We start from the raw sequence: 22,392 nt of genomic DNA, 5'->3' as shown, positions 1-22,392 counted from the left end.
CCACCACCCCAACCACCCCTCCCTCCGCCTTCTTGTCTCTTCTGCCAAGGGGGCATTTCAGGGGGTGGCGGTTCAATTTCATTCGGCCGTCCTCCCCTGTCAGGTACCCTTCCCATAAGCACCTGTGTAAAAACAAAAAGGTTTCTTTAAGTTTCTGATTTTCAAAGTTAAAATTTACAAAAGTTTTAAATGATATTAAAGCTATTATTTGTAAATAAAGAAGCCAAATCTTTTGAATAACAGAAAAGGGTTGAACATGGTATGAATTAATACTGAAAATGTGTGACGTTTGACAAATTCTTCAGAGTATGGTATCACTTTTAAAGAAACTAACGTATTCCTAAAAGTTGGTCTTGTCAGTCTTCTCTCATTTAAATTTGTTTAGCAGAATTTATGATAAATGTGGTGTTTGTTACATTAAGAACTATTTTAGAGGGCTGGAGAGATGGCTCAGCCGTTAAAGGCTAGGCTCACAACCAAAATGTTTTGAAAACACAGACTATTTAACCTACATTAGTCAACTTCATATTCGTTTAGTTATAAATGAACAACTCTGGACGTTCCACACGGCTTGATTTGGCAATGGTTATCAAATAAGACTGCATTCAGTGGTACATTGCAGCCTACCCACATATAAAGACTATGTAGTATACAGAGTTGAATAGAACAACAATCCCAGTATGGTTTGTAGCCATTTCCTCCCAGAAGGAAATATTCCATTCTACAGAGCTTATTAACAAAGGAAGTATAAACAACTCTAAACCCAGCTTCAAGAAGTCCCTGAAACTGACCAGACTCAGTAGACCCCTCTTTCCCCAAGAGAATGTAAACACAACAGTTAGGTCAGTGATACACTTGCTATACAATATTACCACACAGACATCCTGACTCTAAATCCAAGATGTGATATGTTTCACAATTCAAAATGTTTCAAGCACCAACATGATTACACAGTGAAAAATTCTATAAATGACATCATAGTTTACACAGTAGAAGCACAGGCACAATACAGCACAAAATTACCCTCAAACTATATGTATAAGTTATATACAAAACAAATTTTGTGTTTTTAAACTGGTCCCATCCTAAGAACACTATCTGGATATGCATATATATATATATATATATATATATATATATATATATATATATATATATATATATATGATATATATGGATATGCATATATATACACATATACATGCATATATACATACTTGAAATCTTTATTTTAAAAATACTATAACTTAAATCTTTACCAAATATCATTTAATATTTAGCATTTTGGATGAGGAACAGTAAACTTGTATGCAAGAGCATGTACACAAACACCAATGCCCTTCACCATGCTTTTAACACCACTTAGAAGGATAAACTAGGATTCAACTAAGAGTTGAAGTTTCCACTCTTCTGCAGACATAAACTGTGCTACATGTCCATGACAGAGAGAAAGACAATAGGTAACGCTGGAGGGTGTCACCCCTGCCACATCCCTGGCAGAGCCAGGAGAAATCCAACAGATTCTTGCTCCTACATTGTAGAGGATAAGGCAAAATACTCACTGTTCACCCAAAGTAACCAAAGAATCAACTATTGCAATGTCACCACTAGTCAAACCCACATAGGAGAAGATGCCATGAGTTTGAGAGTGAGCAAAGGTCCCTGCACAGGGTGTGGGGAGTGCTGCATAGGGGGCATGGAGGGAGGGAAGGTACAGGGGTCCATATAATTATACATTTTTAAAACTTATTTTTAAATGCATAGAAGAAGTTGTATCACAAATACTAAATTCTGCCAGGCATGGTGGCCTATGTTTTTCAACCCCATACTTGAGAGCCAGAAGTAGACCAGCTGATATTTGTGAGTTCCAGGTAACCAAGTCTGCAGAGTGGGTTTCAGGCCAGCCAGGGATACACACTAACACTAATACTGATACTAATATAATACATTCTCACTATGCAACAAACTTCCACATCTAAGAAACTTTAACTCTCAACAATAATTCCTAATTACCAAATCATACATATCTACCAACCTTTCTTAACTGTTATTCTCCCATGACTTCTAACAAATATATAGAGATGCTATCCAAAACCAGCTCACAAGCTCTCTCTCTCAAAAAACTTGAAAGTGAAAACTCAGAAAAGATTGGCTTTAAACAACCATCCTCAGGGACATCAGTGTGGGCCTGGTAGAGCACTTACCCAGCAAGCAGGGAGTGGAGGGGATGGGGGGAGGGAGGGAGGAGGAAGGGAGAGGAGGCCAGAGGAGGGAATCCAAATATCCAAATGCCTCTGGCAAGAAATCCTATCCCAGAGCAAAATGAGAAATCTTTATCAACTATAGCATCCTTGTTTTTGATATTTTTTTTTGTTGTTGTTCTTTAGTCATAAAATTGCCCATGGATGCTCAACTAGACAGAGAAAACGTTCTGCTCAAGGTGATGGCAACACACTTCATCTGTTGCCATCATACAATCAAAGACACAGACATCTTGAACTTCATGGAGACCACTGTCATAAGAATGCATCTACACTCTGAATCAAGAAATGGACGCTCAGAGAGATTTTAATTTAATAAATCAAATAAGTGGTGGCAATAATTCCTGAAGATTCTTAGTAACCAAATGGATAAAGAGAATTCTTGATAAAGCTACTGGGAAAAGCAACGTTCGATTCCTCTAAATAGAAAACTTTGATTACGTCATGCCTACAGAAACTGAAAGGTATATACAAATGGTAATTAAGTGTGGATGGATGTAAGTCCCTCTGCCTCTCCTTTCTTATCCATCAGGATGTAAATGAATAAAAATGGGCTAAAATGTAAAAATAGCAAGCCAGAAAATTATATATTCATCTTCCACCAAACTGAAAGAAAAACCAACCTTATTAATGGCGCATGCTGTCTTCTCCCGGCTGATGCCACTGCTTGTCCTAATGATCTTAGACAGATCTTCACGGGCGGCAAGCAGATGTGCCAAGGTGACTGTTGTCTTGGGTGACAAAGCATAACGCTTGGGCTGGTAGATTCTTGCTATGTTATCTGTTTTTGCCTAAGCCATAGTGAGGGAGAGAAAGTTAGCCAAAGTCAATCTGAATGAAAGCAGTGACAATCATGAGCTTTAAAAGGACGAAAATTCATAATACACAAGCAAGGAAACAGTGTCCTAACAGCTAATGTAATAGAACAAAATACCACTACTCATGTTAGAGGCAGGTTTTCAAATTATGAAGGAATGTTACGCACACTCGTCTACTCCAGTCACATCTAAAATATCGGGGGTAAAATCCTGATTAAGGATAAGAGGCAATAAGAATCTAAAAGGAGTTCTGTGCCTCCTGGATTTCAGACAGTCGCTGGTATCCCCTAACTCAGATGTGTTCCAGGTTAGTCTTTCCAATCGTCAACACGGCCTCATATTTAGGCATAAAGGTACCCCAAGAAATGATCCGTTAATGGTTAAGATTGGGCATTATTTCCTGGTCAACATAATGTTTCCAACCTATCCTAGTTTAATACTAAGCTGTCCATAACTTGGAATTTCTCTCAAGGAATCTGACTTGCTAGAGCTAACAAGGGTCAGACACATTCCTTAGGGCAATAATAGTTTACAATAGCTAGAAATGTTTTACATACTAGAGAGTGATGAAGGGTTTCCCTCACTTAAGGACATTAGCTAGGAGTGTCAGGTCAGACCCTCCTAGTCATTGCCTCCAGCAGAATCAGAGAATTAGCCTAGGAATACCAAAATCCCTCAACAGGGAGGGCTCCAATCCTCTTCACACCTGATGACCAAATCCCACTGACCTTAATGTGCGGTCACTTGTCTACATGACCTCAGTCCAGCACCTCTTGCTGTAACCTACCTGCCTACGTGACTCTTGTAATTTGCCCTGCTTGCTGTATGGTATTTAAGCCTGAATCTCACCTTGCACAAATACATTCAGATCTAACACACCCTTGTGTCGGCTCTGTTTGTCATTTCTTCGCCTATGTCTTCTCAACCTGACTAGGACCCCCGTTTCTCCCACAGGTTGAGGGAGGCCCAGATTGGCCGGCCCATGGCAAAGGAAAAATTCATCAAGGGGATTGAAACATTGAAAAAAATAGGCAAATATGTGAAGATGGGTGACCAAATAAAAACTGAAAGCATCATAAGACCACAGAGCAGAACATACTCCAGGGACAGAGGGAAGCTGAGAGAAAAAACAGGCATGTAAGGAGAAAGAATATATGTCATGTAAGGAGAAACATATTAAGGAGCATGACTGAAATTTCCAAGAAATCTGGTGTAAAAGAAGTTCAGAGCTAAAATGAAATGGAATAGACATATTATTTATTGAAGATACAGCAGAAAACACCCCAAACTTAAAGAAAGAAAAAGTATTCAAACACAAGAGACATACAGAACTTCCTCCAGACACACAACATATCATAGTCATCATGTCAAATACAATGTGAAGAAAGAACCCCAAAGCACAGGAAAAACATCAACTCACACACAAAGGCACAAGCATCAGAGCTACCCTAGGCCTCTCATCAGCAACCATAAAAGCCAGAAGAGCTTGGAACGAAATATTCAAGTCTGAAAATAAACAACTGTGAACAGAATGCTATACCCAAGAAAGCCATCTTCCAAAACTGATAGGAAATAAGAATTTTTCAAGACAAACACAAATTAAGGCAATTCATGCCAACCATTCCAGCATTGCAGAAAATTCTTAATAGAATACTTTATAGGGAGGAAGAAAGGAAGGAAGGAAGGAAGGAAGGAGGAAGGAAGGAAGGAAGGAAGGCGGGCAGAAAAGAAGACAGACAGGCAGGCCAGCCTGTCTCCTTAACCCTAATACATGAAAGTTATACTCCATGAAAAGCTCAGATAAACTAATAAGACCTAGGAAAGAAACAACTAAATCCAACACAGCAACTCAACAAACTCTTGAGTCTAACACAGGAGAAGGAAAGGAAACACCAATAATTCAGCAAAACAGAATTATCATCAAGTATATCTACAGGATATAGTAAGCTCCTGTCTATAATAACCCTAATTATAAAGGGTCTCAATTCACCACTAAAAAGACATAGACTAACAGACTTGATTTAAAAAAAACAAAAAACAAAAAACCATATATTATCTTTAAGAAAGAGCTAGCAAAGATGAAAAATTGGAAAATAAATTACCAAGCAAATAGAAATCATAAACAAGCAGGCAGTTATCTTTACATCAGATAAAGTAAACTTCACACCAAAACTAATTAGAAGACATAAAAAGGAAAATTACATACCAATAAGGAGAAAAATTCATCAAGAAGATACAATAATTGTAAACATTTATGAACTGGATATATCGGAGCCCCTAATTTCATACAAACACCAAAAGGCATAAAAGGGCCCATGAGTCCTTACACATTAATGGGGCAGAGGTGGCTTCAATACTCTACTCTCATGTTTAGATAGATCTTCTAAACTAAATGCAAGTAAAGAAATTCAGATCTAAAATTCACTATGAATCAACTAGATATAACAGAAATATACAGAATATTCCACCTAACAAACAGGGAATACATATTTTTTTTCAGCAGCACAGGACCCTTTTCCACAATCAATTATGTAAAACAGAAATCCAAGTCTCAACAAATATAAAAGAAAGAAAACGATAAGATAGGTAGAATCTCTTACAGCCTATTAGAACACATTGGAATAAAATTTAAAATCAGTAAGAGACCACAAAAATACTAGAGACTGAATGACACATTTTTGAATTAGTATTGGATCACCTAAGAAATAATACAGGAAAAAATTAAAATTTCTAGTGATGAATGACAATGAGAATACAACTTCTCAGAACCCCTGGAGCACTGAAAAGGCAGGCCTAAGAGGAAGGCTTACAGCGAGAAGCTCATCCAGCAAAAATTCTAAGGGCATCAAATCAGCAACTTAAAGGTGCATCTCAAGGCTCTTGGACAGCAACAGTCACCCAATCCTGAGCCCTGAAGATGGCAAAGAATAATGAAGATCAGAGGAGAATTAATCAAAGAGATAGAAGAACAACACATAAAATTAACCAAAGAATTGAGTTTTAAAGAAAGCCTGGCAAACCTTGAGCCAAGCTGATAATAGGGCAGCATCACAACAGACTCCAAGGAAGTCCAGATTATTACCCATTACTGTGAAACCTTACACTCTAAAAGGCTGGAAAACCTAGAGTAAATGAACCTCCTAATACAAATAGATCATCTTGGGCTGGCTAGATGGCTCAGCGGGTAAGAACATTGACTGCTCTTCTGAAGGTCCTGAGTTCGGATCCCAGCAACCATATGGTGGCTCACAATCATCTGTAACGAGATCTGACTCCCTCTTCTGGTGCATCTGAAGACAGCTACAGTGCATTACACCGGAGTGAGCGGGGCTGGAGCAAGCAGAGGTCCTGAGTTCAATTCCCAGCAGCCACATGATGGCTCATGGCCATCTGTACAGCTACAGTGTACTCATACACATAAAATAAATAAATAAATTAAAAAAAAAAACAAATAGATCATCTTCCAAAACTAAAGCCAGAAGACATAAATAATAACTTAAACAGACATACTACAGGTAATGAGATAAATAAAGTCTCTGCTCAAAAGAAGAAAGCAGGAGAGGTGGGGGTTGGATTCCACTCAGATCTATTCCCACAAAATTATCTAGAAATTCATCTTCTTGATGACAGCCACCTACCTTGGCATTTCTGTTGTCATGTGTTACTGCAGACACAGGACTGATTTCCTGTGCAATGCTTCACACAGAGACAGAAATATCACCAAGGACCAAGAAGAGAGAAGTTGTATAAGAGCTGGTCCTAAGAACACAGACATATGAAAAAGTACACTTGCGAAGAGGACACTACTGACACATAGAACAGCTGCTTTCTTAACACTGATTTTTGTATCCTGTAACTTAACTATATGTTTATTAGGTCTAAGAGTTTTCTAGTAGATTCATAGGATGGTTTTTTAAAAGAATCATATATTTGCAAATAATGATAGTTTAACTTTTCCTTTCATGTCTTTAAGTTCTCTAACTGCTAGAGTCCTAGATTGTTATCCCAGACTAGACACTCACTGAATGAAGCTCATACATTACTTTTGTGTTGCTTTAACAAAATCCCTGATGCTGGATAACTAACAGGTTTATTTGGCTTGTGAGTCTAGTGATTAAAAGTCCAAACAGCACAGTGGCAAGGCCCCCAGCTACATCCCAACATAAAAATGAAGTGGACAGAGAAAAGACTAGGTTGTAGAGGGGTCAAGTTCATGACAGCTGCACTTTAAACAGTCCACAAGAACTAATTCATTCCTGTAAGAGCAACCTCAAGACCAGGGTTAGACCATTCATGAGGGCGGACAGACTATTTCTCACTAGTCTCCACTACCACCACCATGGTGGAATCCAAGCTTCTAGCACATGGGCCTTGAAGGCTATCAAATCATAGTGGTATAAGTGACACCAAGTGCTATAACCCAGGAAGAACTGCCAAACAATAGTAACGAGGTAATATCAGAGCTCCACTTGTGGTCAAAGCTGAATAACAGGCAGCAGATATGAAGCGAAGGGTATTGACTAAAAAATGCTAGAGGAATAATGGCAACCAAGGATTGTCATATATTGGACATTAAAGAGCACAAGACAGCAGTCCTTGAAATAGGGAAAGTCCAATGATTGCCCCTATTTACTGTTTGTAAAGTTCTTACACTATGATGTGGGAGGAGCAGAGAGAACCCCAGACTAACACTAGTGAAGATCAAAGGCACCAAGCTATCTGAAAAGCTCTAGTTGGAAATGGCTCCACCCCTCAACTCTCTTCAATGAGACGACACACCATAGTCACACGGCCTAAGAAACACAAAAAAACCTATTCCAACATCAGTCCTCCCTAAACCTGATCCTACATTGCTTTCTTCATTAGCTACTCTCTATCTGTACCTCACTCACCTCACAGATACTCCTTTATGCACTGGTATAATTAAGCCATGCTAATTAAAACCGAAGGTGCAAGCCAGGGGAAAATGTCCTCAGCAAACATGGGCCTGCAGGAGACTAGCATCACTGTATGGAAGAGCACTGGTAACTGAACGTGTAGGTCAGAACAGAACTCCAGAGTGACTGGGCCTAGGTACCTACAGCAGAGAAAGCCAGGAGCTGCCCCACACTGCCACCTACAGGACACCAGTGGGAGAACAGCCTCACCTTTGCTCTATCGGACCATCCAAAGGACTGCACTGTCACATCCAATCGTTTCATTAACATCCGCCGGCGGCACTCATATTCGCAGGAAAGAGCATCATTAATTCTTTCCAGTTTTTCCTAAAGAATTTGGGGATGAAACCACAAAGATTAGACTATGACTCTTCTTCAGAGAAGAAGTTTGGAAATCACTGTACTTTAAATTCTAAATGATCATTTTATGAAAAATGAAAAAAATATTTAAATAACATTTAATGACAAAACATTTATAGTGTTCAGAAAGTATTAGAGATGCCTATATCTTTCATTAGATATATTTACTTAGGAAAACAATGTACTAAGCAGTGCCCATTAATAAGGAAAGACTATGCCAGTAATTGCCCATCTGGTAGGCTTCACAAATTACCCTTTCAAATCACAGCTCTGTTAATATATTGGCCACTATAAATATTCTTGACTAAGTAGATATTTTAAATTAATGACTTGATTAAAGTGTTGTGGTGGACTACTCTAGAATATCAATTCTAATTCTCCAAAATACTAAATGTCCATTTATAAAAAGAAGCCAGTGCGATGGACTGATGTTACTTGTCCCCTCAACGGTTCCTGGTGGAGGTGTGGTCTGCAAGATGGCAGGTGTAGGAACAGAAAAGGAAAAGCACTCTCTTAGTCAGGGTTTCTATTCCTGCACAAACATCATGGCCAAGAAGCCAGCTGAGGAGGAAAGGGTTTACTCAGCTTACACTTCCACACTGCTGTTGATCACCAAAGGAGGTCAGGACTGGAACTCACACTGGGCAGGAAGCAGGAGCTGATGCAGAGGCCATGAAGGGATGTTACTTACTGGCTTGCTTCCCCTGGCTTGCTCAGCCTGCTCTCTTACAGAACCCAGGACTACCAGCCCAGGGATGGCACCACCCACAATGGGAACTCCCCCCCTTGATCACTAGTTGAGAAAACGCCTTATAGCTGGATCTCATGGAGGCATTTCCTCACCTGAAGCTCCTTTCTCTGTTATACCTCGAGCTTGTGTCAAGCTGACACACAAAACCAGCCAGTACAAGCACAGGCAGCCTGTGCAAAGTGGTGCCAAGGGGGAAGTCTTAGGTCAAGTAACTGCGGGTAAGACCCAAAAAGGACTGTGAGGTGCCTCTTGGTCGGTATCTTCTTTATGTACACAGACCAGCCTTGCCATCCATCAGGAGAGCCAGATACAGAGAGCAGCCCCTGCCAGAGCTGGCACTATGTGGTTTAGATTTTCAACCTTCAAAACTGCAATCTAAGTCTCTTTACCAATGGCAGCCTGCCACGAGTATTTCACTACAGTAACAAAAATGTTTTAAAATGTACTAATAGAGTTATGCCCTAACTTAGTTATAAAACTAGTAAAAGGACTTACTGCCTGTTCAGAACTTAAATCGACCTTCAGCAATGGTTTTCCCACATGGTTTTTCTGGACTTTAGAGAGAATATCCTTCACCTAAAAATTAACATGAAAGATTACAAAAAAGTTATATACATGCATAATACATACATATATATATAAATTTAAAACCATCTTACTTTTCTTAGATGTGCTGTTTTGAACACCAAATAAGAACCATATTAAAGTGAAACAAATAAAACACACCTTCACCCAGCAGGAAAGAAGGTCACAGCAGTGTCAAGTCCCTGGTACACAAGAAGTGCCAGTTACAGTAATTCAAACCACAAAGCTTTCTTGCCCAGGTTAGAGTTCAGAAACCCTGAGTGTCACAAACCCTGAGTGACAGTGACTTTGGAATTTCCTCTACCGTGGCACTCTTTACTTCCTGGTAACCTCTCAAGAAGGAAACCGAGACATGAACAAGTACCAGATGAACACTGTAACTGGTACATATCTGTTCTCACTGCTCCACAGAAAAACACAGCACAAGCTCTATTCTTCCAGTCCTCACAAACAGTTTTATTACTTTTGCAGGACCACTGACCGAGGGTATCATTTTTTATTTTGGAGAGAGGACATTGGATAATTACTTTTCCTTCTGAAACTTCACGGGTTATTCCAATAATAGTCATTTACCCTGAAGAAGCTGACCACAGAGTGAAAATCTGAGCTTTGCTCACCCTCCTACCTGGAGAGTGGTCACTGTCATATTATACAGTAAACACAACGAACAATCAGAAACAGTAATTCAAAATTCAAAATCATGCTGAAGAGATACAGTTCAATGATTACAAGCACTCACTGCTCTTTCAGAGGACCTGGATTTGATTCCCAGCAAGCATATGGTGGCTCACAACCATCTGTAACCCCAATTTCATGGGATCCAACAGGCATGCACATGGTGCACATACATGCATGTGGGGAAAACAATATAAATGGATACAAAACAAATTCAAAGTCACCTTGAAAACTGGGAAGATAAGAAATGAACAGGGCCAGGAGTTTTTTCCAGGTGTTTAGAATGTTCTAAAATTAGTCAATAATTAGTAATAATGGCTATACAACATAGAAAACAGACTGAAATTCGATGCTCTGTCCCTTTTTTTAGTATAGGGAATTTCTAACATGCAGATTGCATCATGAGAGTTATATTTAAACACTACCTAGACCAAGCCCGTGTAGCACTGCCCCAAACTGTAAATTCTCTGCTCTCCAGAGCAGTCTACCTCTCCCATGACCACACAGGTATCGTAGAGGGTGCTGCATCGTTTCTAAACTCATTGATCTCCTTAAGGCTGTTTCTGTTAGTTCCCCAAATGCCCTAGCTACCATATCATACCAGGGTCATTTCACTCTCCATATCTAACACTGGGGGTCATTTCCTGCCTGTCACACACCTATGCAATTTCTCAGATTTCTAAAATGCTAGGAGACTTAGTAGACTTGTTACAGAGTGAGCTAAGAGCAGCAGCCCTGGGAGCTGAGTGCCTATATTCAAACTTCAGTTTCCTACCGTAGAGGTTGCAAGCAATAAAAACCCTGATCATCACCACATGTAAATACTCAGAACAGTAAATGACAGGTATTTGCTGTCACATACTGAAAAGCTTAAGTTAGAAAGTAAAAACTGGGGCTGGCAAGATGGCTCAGTAGTTAAGAGCACGGACTGCTCTTCCAGAGGTCCGGAGTTCAATTCCCAGCAACCACATGGTGGCTCACAAGCATCTGTAATGGGATCTGATGCCCTCTTCTGGTGTGTCTGAAGACAGCAATATTGTACTCATATACATAAATAAATAAATCTTTAAAAAAAGAAAGAAAGTAAAAACTGTCTTTCTCAATCATAACAAAGCATCTCCTAGGAATATCATATGTAGAAAAATAAAATTCAGAAATTTTTTACTTCTGATGAATGGCATACAAAACTGCCCAGTGATGTTATAAGGTAGCATGCAGGAGGTACAAGGTTATAGCTGTTCTTAACTACCCTATCAGAGTACTTACTTAATCATTTGCCACACAACACACACTTACTAAGCGATTAAGAAAGTATGCTTGCACATTGCCAAAGAAAGCACAGTGTGAACATCCATGGCAAGTGTCTTTCATCTTGAGAAATATCTACTTCTTTTATTATACTGTAGTACAACCCTGGCTGGGAAAGCGCTCCTTGAATTTGCAGAGTGATTTTATCATGGAAAACTCTGGCAAAACCTTAGGACTCACTCATTAAGATATGACTCCTGAATACAAACTACAAGTTAAATTACATATGCATCCAAAACTTAGCTTGCACAGAGAGCTTGGGGAAGTATTTTTGTCTTGGTGCTGGGGGGAGCACCTAAGGCCTTCCACATGGAAGGCAAGGGCTCTCCCACCAATATGGACTTCTAGTAAGTCATTTAAGTTTTTCCTGGAATTGATAGTCTATATAGCACAATTAAAGGGAATGTTTTTATTTAGACTATAGCATTGACTTGTTAGCATTTAGCTGAATTGTTGAAAAATTTAAAATATAATCTATGATACCTTTGATTCCACTTGGCTCAGCAGAAGTGGAATGTCTGAAGTGTCGGACTTGGGGACCCCGAGGGCATCACATACAGCTTGAACTTCCTGGCAAACTTCACTATTTTTATCTAACTGAGAATTTTTATGTTTTTTCTTCTGTAGTATTTGTAAAGCTTGAAGTTCTGTACTTAAAAACACTGTAACAAAAAAATCAGAAAATAACATTAATATATGAGTGAGAATTTCTTGAAAATTTTTGAATTATAATTTATTTAAGACAAGTATTATCAATATCGAAGTCAAGACTAACTTACAAAGAATCAAAGAGAACAGCAGCTATAGAACACCTCAAGCGTGAGTGACAAATAGCCATTGTTCACTGGATTCTAAAAATAGCACAAAGCTCGACATAATACACACTCTAAGGGGACCCTTAGATCAGCTGTTGGAATACAGATTGATACATAATCCAAGCCTCCTTTCATTAAAAACAAGCCTCACTCAAGAACCTCAACAGCACAAAATATATTTTGTCTTATTTTCTGTTATATGTTCTGGTGGCCAGGGCACTTCCTGGTATAAGAGTAGGTATTAATAAATGTTTCTAAACAGTCAGTCAATGCCCATCACTACAGGGAAGATACAGTAATCTGCACAACAGCCAAATTTCCCAAAGAATTTTTAAAAATTAAGTAAGACTTTAGAGATGACAGAGTTAGCCATTTCATCATAAATGGCCAGGTATGGGTCAGGCAAAGGAAAACTTGCTGAAATACCATTGAAGCACAAACACAGGGATTTACTGACTATACTATGAGTATTAATGTGTGCTGGTAGAGTTCAAGCTGTTTATGTAAGAATGTCTAAGACAGTGCAACACTTTCAGTCAAATACAAAAGCCTTTCCAATATGTAAGATATCTAATGTCTCAATGATCAAAGCATCTAAATTCTGACCTGAAAATAACAAAAATATGTTGAACACATGCATTTCAACACCCAAGGGAAGACAACTTACACAGAAGTTTCAAGCAGTCATCCTTCTTCGTGAGGCGCTCCTTAATATCTCCTGATACAAGTACGGAATATGGACAGGCCATCTCTTTTAAAAAACCACTTATCTCAAGCTGGAAGCTCTCTAGGTCATCTCTCCCTTTAAAAGAAGAAGTCACACATATTCACCAAGTGTTTACCACATAATCCACCACTGTAAAATTTATCACAAGTGATTTCCACTCTACATTCAGCTCCAGATTTTCGCCTCCAAATCAATCTTTAGCTAGGTAGTTGCAAGGCTTGGGTAAAAAAGCAAGTACACAATGTCTACACACAGAGAGTGACATCTAAGTTAAGAGGACGGAGGGCATGTCATGGGGTTGGAAATATTTCTACATTTAAATCTCTGATAAGTTCCTCCAAATGGAGTCTCTGTGAAATCAGGTAAGCCAGACATTTTGAGTACTAGGAGCCAAAACACTCAAGAGCATTATCAGAGCTAAAATGGCTAACTGGCTCCATGGCAACTGTCCAATTCCATTGCTTCTCCATGCTCAGACAATGAATGCAATCATGGGCATTAGCCTCACAGCTATCTTTAATATAATTATGAGAAACCTGCTTCATGCTTTAAATGTACATATTTCATTCTACATATTTAAATATACATATTTCATTCTTTGTTATACATGAATCCTGTCATGTATAACAAAGAAAACAATTAGTTTAAAAAAAAAACAGCTTTGGAAAAGAATGCTACTTTGTTCCTCAGCAAATAACCAGTAATTACTCAGTTTTCATTTTATCAGACTATCTGAAATTCTACCAAAATCACGGAAGACTCTAGTTACAAGATAACAGTAAATTGAAAGAGCTGTATAAGGTTTTTAATCACAATATTTTTATGCGAATCCTTGTCCTGAGATAAAGACTTGAGAATAATATTTAAATTGAGGATTATACCTTTTTTTTTTTTTTTTTTTTTTTTTTTTTTTTTTTTGGTTTTTCGAGATAGGGTTTCTCTGTATAGCCCTGGCTGTCCTGGAACTCACTCTGTAGACCAGGCTGGCCTCAAACTCAGAAATCCCCTGCCTCTGCCTCCCAAGTGCCTCCCGGGTGCACCACCACCACCCGGCCAGGATTATACATATTTTTAAAACAATTCAAAATGAATAATGGTCAAAAGCTTCAATTTTTAAAACAGCTACCTGGAACACACTACCTTTTCCAAAGAATGATACTGAGCCTATGACTACAGATAGGCAGGGATGGCTCATACTTTTGTAGCAAATTGAAGAGTCAATTTTGAATTTCTATAAAATTCAATTCAAAGACTCTTTAATAAACAGTTTCTTCGTATTTCTGACTTTTCCTTCTGCAGCTGTCGCACTGTTGATAAGACCACACACTGTGCACTGTCCATTTGCTTTCCTGCTGGGGGGAGGGGATAGAGCAGGCTCATACCAGCTGAAGTGATGCTTTCTTCCAGGTTGCATAAGGACTTGATCTGGGAGCCTAACCAAATGCAGAGCTCTGAAAACTCAGGTGAAGACAGCCCGCCTTCCGCTGCCTGGGAGAGTGCCTGCTCCTCTAACAGTGGACCCTTATACCTAGACAGGAAGAATCAACAGGTTAAAAATGAAAAGCCATTCCAACCAGAGCAAGGTGAAATCTCAAAGTTGTTTAATTTGCATTTCCCTAATTGCTAAGAATGATGAACATTTAATTTCTTCTGAGAACTCTTTATTCAGATTCACAATTCTGGGGGGCGGAGGCAAATGGCTCCCCAAATAGGCTGTTGGGTACCTCTCAGAGGTTAGACTCTACTGCTGAAGACACACTGAGAACATAGGACTTGGATTATTTTAGCTGAATCTAACCTGAAGCCTCCTTCCTGCAATCTAGCTCCCATGGTACCCGAAAGTTGTACACAAGCTGCTGGGGGTGGGGGGCAGCAATCAAGAGCCCTACCCTGCTAAGACCCCTATGAACAACAATGACAAGCATTGGCAAGACATCCATAAAGCACAAACTCATGTTGGTGGTAACCATCCAGTGTCTCAGTAAACTTAAGGGCCGCTCAACAGGGAGGAAACCAAGCCTGGCACTTAAAACCTAGCCATCTGGGGCTTGCCCCATCAGTCTTCAAAGAGAAGCTGCATCACTTTGCTAGACGAGCATAACTACACTCTAACTCCCACCTCATTCTCACAGATAAATGTAGCTTCTCTCTACAGCAAATGGGAATGGTTACAGACACCCACAACTGGACACAATCTAGAGAGCAATGGATTGAGGGGAGCCCAGACCCAGTGAATACATCTGCAGCAGAGCAGAGCGTCTATATTTATGGCTCAGGGAACATCAAGGAAGAAGGGGCAGAAAGAGTGTAAGAGCCAGAATACCAGCAGCTCTGCTGTGAGACTGCTTCTCTTAGAAACGGCTGCTTAAATAAGACCTGAACAGACATTACCAACAGGCATGCTAACATGGAAGGGAGACAAAGATCTCAAATAGCCTCATCCTAGACAAAGAACTACAGTCAACGAATGACTGCTGAGAGGATTAGCCTCTCCCAGAGATGAGCATCCTGCCTGGTTATCCAGTACAAAATGGTCAGCCCTGAGACTACATTACATACAACAACAAGAATGGACCGAGTGGGATGTGTTGGAAGAGAGAGAGAGAGAGAGAGAGAGAGAGAGAGAGAAGCAGACAGACAGGGATGATGGAGATATTGATAGATGTAACAATATAATAAAGAAACAGAGGCTATCAGTTTGAGAGTTGTGGGATATGAGAAGGGCTGGAAGAAGGAAAAAGAAGGGAAAAAAAGAACTTGATTTTTCTTGTTTACTTTTAAATTCTTTTAATTTTAATCTCTTACTTTCTCTAGGAGGAAAAAGCTTCTAGTCCTCTCTGACAAACCCTGCTGCCTGATTTTATGCATCATTTTATCGGAATAGAGACATCAACTGTATTGATTTGGGATTGTGGCTGCTTTCAGAGTAGCTGTGCAAATTACTGCTTATTCTTGCTCTATGTAACTAGGATTTAGCTTTTTTCTGTATCTTCTGGCAATTTAAATATATTATAAATAAAACAGTACCAGTCTTAACAGCTTTGTGCTGCCCCAATTGTAAGAACTGTAGTAAAAAAGGCCCAGCATGTTTATTTTTTCTTTATCTACTAACAGGATTTGGCAGATTATTAAACGTCTGACTTGAAAGTTCCTTCTGCCAGCACACTGACTGGGGGATTTTTATTTAATAGTTTGGGAAAGACATGATAGCTGCTTAGTGGTAGTGGGTGCATCATAGTGTAGAGGAAAGAAGTACATTGTGGGGCTTAGTGATGGTGCTTAATTAGGGGTCCCTAGTACTCAAGGATTCATTTGCTCAGCCAGTATTTATTAAGCAACAAAGTGAAAGACATACCATGGAAACAAAATTGGGTAAGGAAGACAGTGAAGATGAGGGGACCAGAAAGTACGAAGAGTGCAGAGGAGCCAGTGGCATGGAGGACTCAGTGAGGTCAGAGTGTTTGCTGGTGAATGAGAAAGAAGCTGGAGAGACAGGAGGTGTGCTCAAGGAGGGTTGTGCTTGAATTCATGATTTGGGAAGTTTAATGGTTCTAGTTGTGGCAGCGTCCAGGGAGAATTAGGAGGTGGAGAAGGTTGGTGAAAAGGAGGCGAGGGAGCTGGAGGCTTGGGGTATTAGCTCTTGCTTGTGGACTTTGGGGAGATAAAAGATAAAGGCAAGGATGGTGAAGAAGGAAATTGACCAAAACAACATTAGATGCACAAGAGGCTCCCAGCTAGAAATCCTAGAAGAAACTGTCCAGAGCTTTAGACAGCAGGGGTAGTTGTGAGAGCAAACACTGAGGAACTAAATGATGTGAAACGCTTTGGGAGTAGGAATACAGTGAGATGAGGCGGCAACTAAAGAAGAATTGTTTACAAGGTGGAACAATGTAGCTGAGTATGGAAAGCAGGGAGGTAGACAACTAAGTTGGCAACAGGACCAGTGGGATAGGTAAATGGTAGGAAAAGAAAGGGCTCATATTGTTTAGGCTGGCTAATATTAAAAACATTAATTAGGGGGCTAGAGAGACAGCTCAGTGGTTACGAGCACTGACTCTTTTCCAGAAGATCCAAATATAATTTTTAGCACCCACATGGGGGATCACAACTATTTGCAACTATAGTTCCAGGAGATCCAGTGCCCTCTTCTAACTTCAGACACTGGTTATTTGCCTAATGCACAGACAATCATGCAGGCAGAGCATTTGTAACATAAAATACTAAATAAAAAAAAAAAAGGCCCTGGTGATGTCTATTTGAGAAAGATTCACAGCACTTTAATGGACTAAAGCCATGGTTTATTCATCTAGCTTGAAGCAGTGTCAAACTAGCTATTATGGTTCTACTAAGAGGTGGTGGGTTCCCTAGGTATTTAGGGTAGCAATAACACTTCCCCAATTAAATATGAATGCTGGACTGCTAGCCTCAGTCACAAACAGGATTGCACTGAAATCAAGAATGCACCTCTTAAATGCTTGCTGTCATTTCTCATAGGGAGAAGTCATGGTGAATAACTAGAGAGCTCCAGTGCAGTAGGAAAGTACCCTGGGGCTGTGAGAGTGCCGAGAGGACTGCTGATGCCCAGAGGCTGGGAAAGCAGTTACTAGACTACACCCCACACAACCTAGACTGGGCTTTGATCAGGCACTCAAGAGGCTGCTTTAGTCAGATATACTGTTTCATACCAAACTTATTACTATTACTGTCCCATGGAATATTTTTAGATGCTGCTGCTATATAAATAATTAAAAAGCGACATTTCTGGAAGGTTCTGTGGAGGTGAAGAACATGGGCAGTAGAGGATTGTACAGCTCAGGTTGGTCAGTTGCCATGATTATGGAATCCTAATTGAGTTAGTTACTTATTTGTTTCCATCTGTAGAAAGAGCCTAACCGCAGGGTTATGGCAGTTAAATGAGGTAGTGTGCATACTTCACACTGGCCTGGCATGCACCAAACAGTCCATTCGTTGGTCACTGTTGCAGCACATTCCGAATGCATACTCAGGTGTGTTAGCTGCATTGGTTTCTCTGTTTTTACCTTACCTGACGAGCTGAGATGTGGATGATTATGGTTTTTCCTTTTCCCTAAAGTCAGGGTTTTTGGCGATTTGATCAGTTTTTATTGAACCTTATAATTGCTTTATTGTAGAAATGAGTGCAAGTGGGGAAATGAATGTTTACTGAAGGGCATGACTCAGTGAGTCGGTAGTATATACCAGACCCTAATTTTTTTTTAAATCAGCTCTCTGCACGGCTGCAATGCCCAGCCAAACCAACTAGCTGAGATGGACTGTTCACAAAATCATAGACTACTATAACCAAAGAAGCATGAAACCATCGGCTTCAGGGAAAAGGAACTGATTCCTAAGCCATATTTTTGTTGTTGTTGTAACACACTACATCTCTACATTGGTCTTTCACAGTTTTCATTTCTAAGTCATTGCATTAATTTCTTACTTTACATGACAACCTAAAGCACTTTCACTAATAAACTATGTGGTTTCATCACAATGAAAAATACATTATTTGCAATCTACATTAAGATCTGAAGAGACAGTAATCAATTACAACATACATAATCAGTAACATTTCCCACATCTCATTATCATAGAGGGGGTTTTCAAACTTCAAAATCTTGTCTTTGGCCATTCCAGGAAGCACAGTAAAGTGTACAACAGTTTTACTTCTCATATTGACTAATGTGAAAAAAACTGTCTCTCAGTAAATGTCAACATTACAGCAAATTTCACTTTCTTAAATGCTGTGGTAGAAACAATATGTTTCAGGAATCAAAGAAGAATAAAACCACTGTCTTCCCATTCCATAAAGGGCTACAAGAGCCCCAGAATTTTAAATGTCTGACTTGGGAACCAAGCTGGAGCCTAAGTACTCCAAGGCATTTTAACCTCATATCAGTTATATTCCCCAGACCAGGGTAAGAGAATTTCATAGGAATACGAATAGCCCTGAATAATCGTGCTGGTTCTGTTCTTTCATTTAACAGTTTATCCAAGATCAAGTAAATGCAAAGTTCTGTTATGCTGGGTAACAGCAAAGTACACATTATCAGGGTGCAGCAAAAGTTACACTTGCTAGAACAATGTAGTTTGAGGGAACAAAAATAAGGGGACCCCAGCATGATGGTTTCAAGCTTCTTTAGGAGCAGTTACCCTAAAAAGAAACCTGCCTGTACTCAGAAGTTAAGAGCACTGACTGGGTGACTGGGGCTGGCTAGATGGCTCAGCGGGTAAGCGCACACTGCTCTTCTGTTCCGAAGGTCCTGAGTTCGGATCCCAGCAACCACATGGTGGCTCACAACCATCCGCAATGAGATCTGATACCCTCTTCTGGGGTGTCTGAATACAGCTACAGTATACTTACATATAATTAATAAAAAAATAAATCTTAAGCTGGGCGGTGGTGGCGTACGCCTTTAATCCCAGCACTTGGGAGGCAGAGGCAGGCGGATTTCTGAGTTCGAGGCCAGCCTGATCTACAGAGTGAGCTCCAGGACAGCCAGGGCTATATAACCCTGTCTCGAAAAACCAAAAAAAAAAAAAAAAAAAAAAAAAAAAAAAAGAAAAAAAGAAAGAAAGAAAAAAAGAGAAACCTGCCTGTAAGGAGACAAACGACTGTGCTTTTGGCGCCAACGTTGCGGAAGAGATTTGTTTATTAACCCTCAACCATTTGGCCCTTTGCTCACAAGTTCGCACCCTCCTTTGAACTTTTTCTTCAATCAGGCAGTTCTCTGTGACAGACCTCACTCTAGTATGTTGCCAGGAATCCATCAGTGAAGAAAGCTGACAAGGCACCCGTTTCTCGAGAACTGGGTTAAGTTCATGAGACAAACAGGTAAAAAGAGCAAGCGCTGTGAAGAAAGCCAGGATGGAAGGGGAGTAACACTGCGTGTCCAGATCGCCTTGTCACCGCCACCCCGGGGTTCCTCGTCACACCTAAACTGCTAATATCATTCTGAAAACTGACATTTCTTCCTGCTTACCACGCAAACGTGCTTTAAGGAATGTATTAGGTTAAATGCAGGGTTTCGCATCATCTAAGAGAGTCTTCAGTCTAAGAAGCGGGAGTGAGTCCTCCCGAGCCCTGAGTAAGCCACCGATTTGAGCAGCGTGCGACACAACTGTCCAGAGGCGACTGCGGTGCGGCGAGCGCGGGATCTGCGTCCACACAAAGGGCCCCTAGGCCCGGGAAGAGACGGCTGCGGGCTGAGTGTAATGACAGAGGGACCACGGCCGGCACAGCCTGGCCTCTCGCTGCAGCCGATCGTTCCCGCCGGCTCCCAGGGTCCCGGCTGCCCGGAGCGCAGAGGCCTGCGCACCGCCCGGTACACACGGCCTGGCCCGGGAGAAGCGCACGCCCGTGCCGCAGCGGCCACGCGCAGAGTCAGTGTCCGCTCCCCTGAGAAGTGGTCTACGAGAACACTCACCCCAGCGCCTCCAGGGTGTCCAGAACGTCCCCCTCCATGCTAGTTTCGGGCCCGAGCTCTGGCCCTCTCATGGTCGCTTGGCCCAAAGCGTTCGTCACTCTAAAAATCCCGCCGGAAACCAGCGTCATCACGCCAAGGTTCCGGGACTTGTAGCCGTGACGACCATGGAGGAGCCCATGGGACCCAGGCCTGGAAACAATCCATGCTTGGTGCAACGTAAAAGCCATGTTTGCAACAATAGACTTTCTTTTTTTTCTTTTTTTCTTTTTTTAATAATGAAAAATAAGCATCTTTGTGTTAGGTCTTATCCATGTGTTGAAGTCACTATCTTTTAATATCATGATTCTACTGTAGGTGTTGAATACTACCATACTACCCCACCTTAGATTTTTGTTTGTTTGTTTATGGTGTGTGTCAGGTGTGTGTTAGTGCTCTGGAAGCCAGCAGAGGGCAACATATCAAGTCCTCTGGAAGAGTAGCCACAATCTTAACCAATGAGCCAAATTTCCAGTTGCCCACACATACATACATCTCGCTTTTTATAACAAAATATTCAAAAGGAAACTATAATTATCTCCAGCTAGAAGTTAACAGGAAATCTATATACATAAACCCCCTGAGCCAATACACATGCCAGTGCTCTAATAAGAAGAGATCTAGAGTATCATTATGAACACAGAGCCAAATAAGTGAGTTGTTGTGTTCATCTATCTGCAGAATCACCTCAGGATTTTGTGTTGTGTTGCTGGTCATTTATGAATGTATTAGCAACAAAAGGTACAGCTCCAGATGCAGTAGAAACATCCATAAGAAATAAAAGCAAGGCTATAACATGCCTTTAACCCCAGCACCCAGGAGTCAGATGTTTCTCCTGAGCTCTAGGCCAGCCAGAGCTACAAAGTGAGACACTGTCTCACAAAACAAACAGCTAAACAGAAGGAGAGAAAGAAAGAAAGAAAGAAAGAAAGAAAGAAAGAAAGAAAGAAAGAAAGAAAGAAAGAAAGAAAGAAAGAAAGAAAGAGGGAGGAAGGAAGAAAGAAAGAGGGAGGGAGCCAAGGAGGGAGGGGGAGGAGGGAAGACAAGAAAGAAAAGGAAGAAAAAAAGAAAGAAAGAAAAACATAATAAAGGCATCTTCTGAGTAGCATAAATTATTTCCAGCAGATTCATGTCAAAAGAAACTTTGGGGTTTTTTGAGTGAAAAGAAAATAATGACAGATGAAAACATAAGAGTGTAAAAAGTGCTGAAAAGTACTCCTAGAAAGAGTGAAGTGAGATAAATATTGGCTGTTCAAAACAGCAACTGTAATGTCTTGTAAAATTTGAAATGTAGTGTTGGGAGGAAGGATTAGCAAATAAAGTTAATAAATTACAGAATTTACCCATTTCCAAGAGGTGATATTTGAACCACTCAAGTTTGGGGTTGTTTATTCTGCTGCATATTGTAATGGCTATTCCTGGTTGTCAACTTGACTATATCTGGAATGAACTACAATTCAGAATTGGAGGGTCCACCTGGAATACAGATCTTGAGGCTGGAAGACACAAGCTTCTGATATTTCTGATATTGCATGGAGATCTTGAAGCATAGTGGCCATGAAAAGCTTAGGCCCAGGCAAGGTAGTATAGGCCTTTAATCCCAGGACACTAAAGCAAGAAGATTTCTAAATTCAAGACCAGCCTAGGACAAAACAAGTCCCAGATCCGGTGATG

At 40.4% G+C, this 22,392-nt stretch overlaps 1 protein-coding gene across 1 annotated transcript in view; it reads right to left on the bottom strand.

Annotated features, from left to right (window-relative positions):
• The window catches only part of Fam98b (family with sequence similarity 98 member B), a 21,536-nt gene extending 712 nt beyond the window's left edge, over positions 1–20,824 (bottom strand). Inside the window, exons 1-8 of the mRNA XM_031373246.1 lie at positions 20,683–20,824; positions 14,620–14,765; positions 13,178–13,312; positions 12,179–12,357; positions 9,623–9,703; positions 8,227–8,343; positions 2,885–3,052; positions 5–122 (exon numbers count right to left, since the gene is read on the bottom strand). Coding sequence (XP_031229106.1) covers positions 5–122; positions 2,885–3,052; positions 8,227–8,343; positions 9,623–9,703; positions 12,179–12,357; positions 13,178–13,312; positions 14,620–14,765; positions 20,683–20,810 — 1,072 coding nt within the window. The 5' untranslated portion in view covers positions 20,811–20,824. The remainder of the gene's footprint in view (positions 1–4; positions 123–2,884; positions 3,053–8,226; positions 8,344–9,622; positions 9,704–12,178; positions 12,358–13,177; positions 13,313–14,619; positions 14,766–20,682) is intronic.
• Between the last annotated feature and the right edge of the window lie 1,568 nt (positions 20,825–22,392).

This window comes from Mastomys coucha, unplaced genomic scaffold (assembly GCF_008632895.1).
Source record: "Mastomys coucha isolate ucsf_1 unplaced genomic scaffold, UCSF_Mcou_1 pScaffold15, whole genome shotgun sequence".
Classification (NCBI taxonomy): Eukaryota; Metazoa; Chordata; class Mammalia; order Rodentia; family Muridae; genus Mastomys; species Mastomys coucha.
This window is presented reverse-complemented; position numbering and strand designations above follow the sequence as displayed.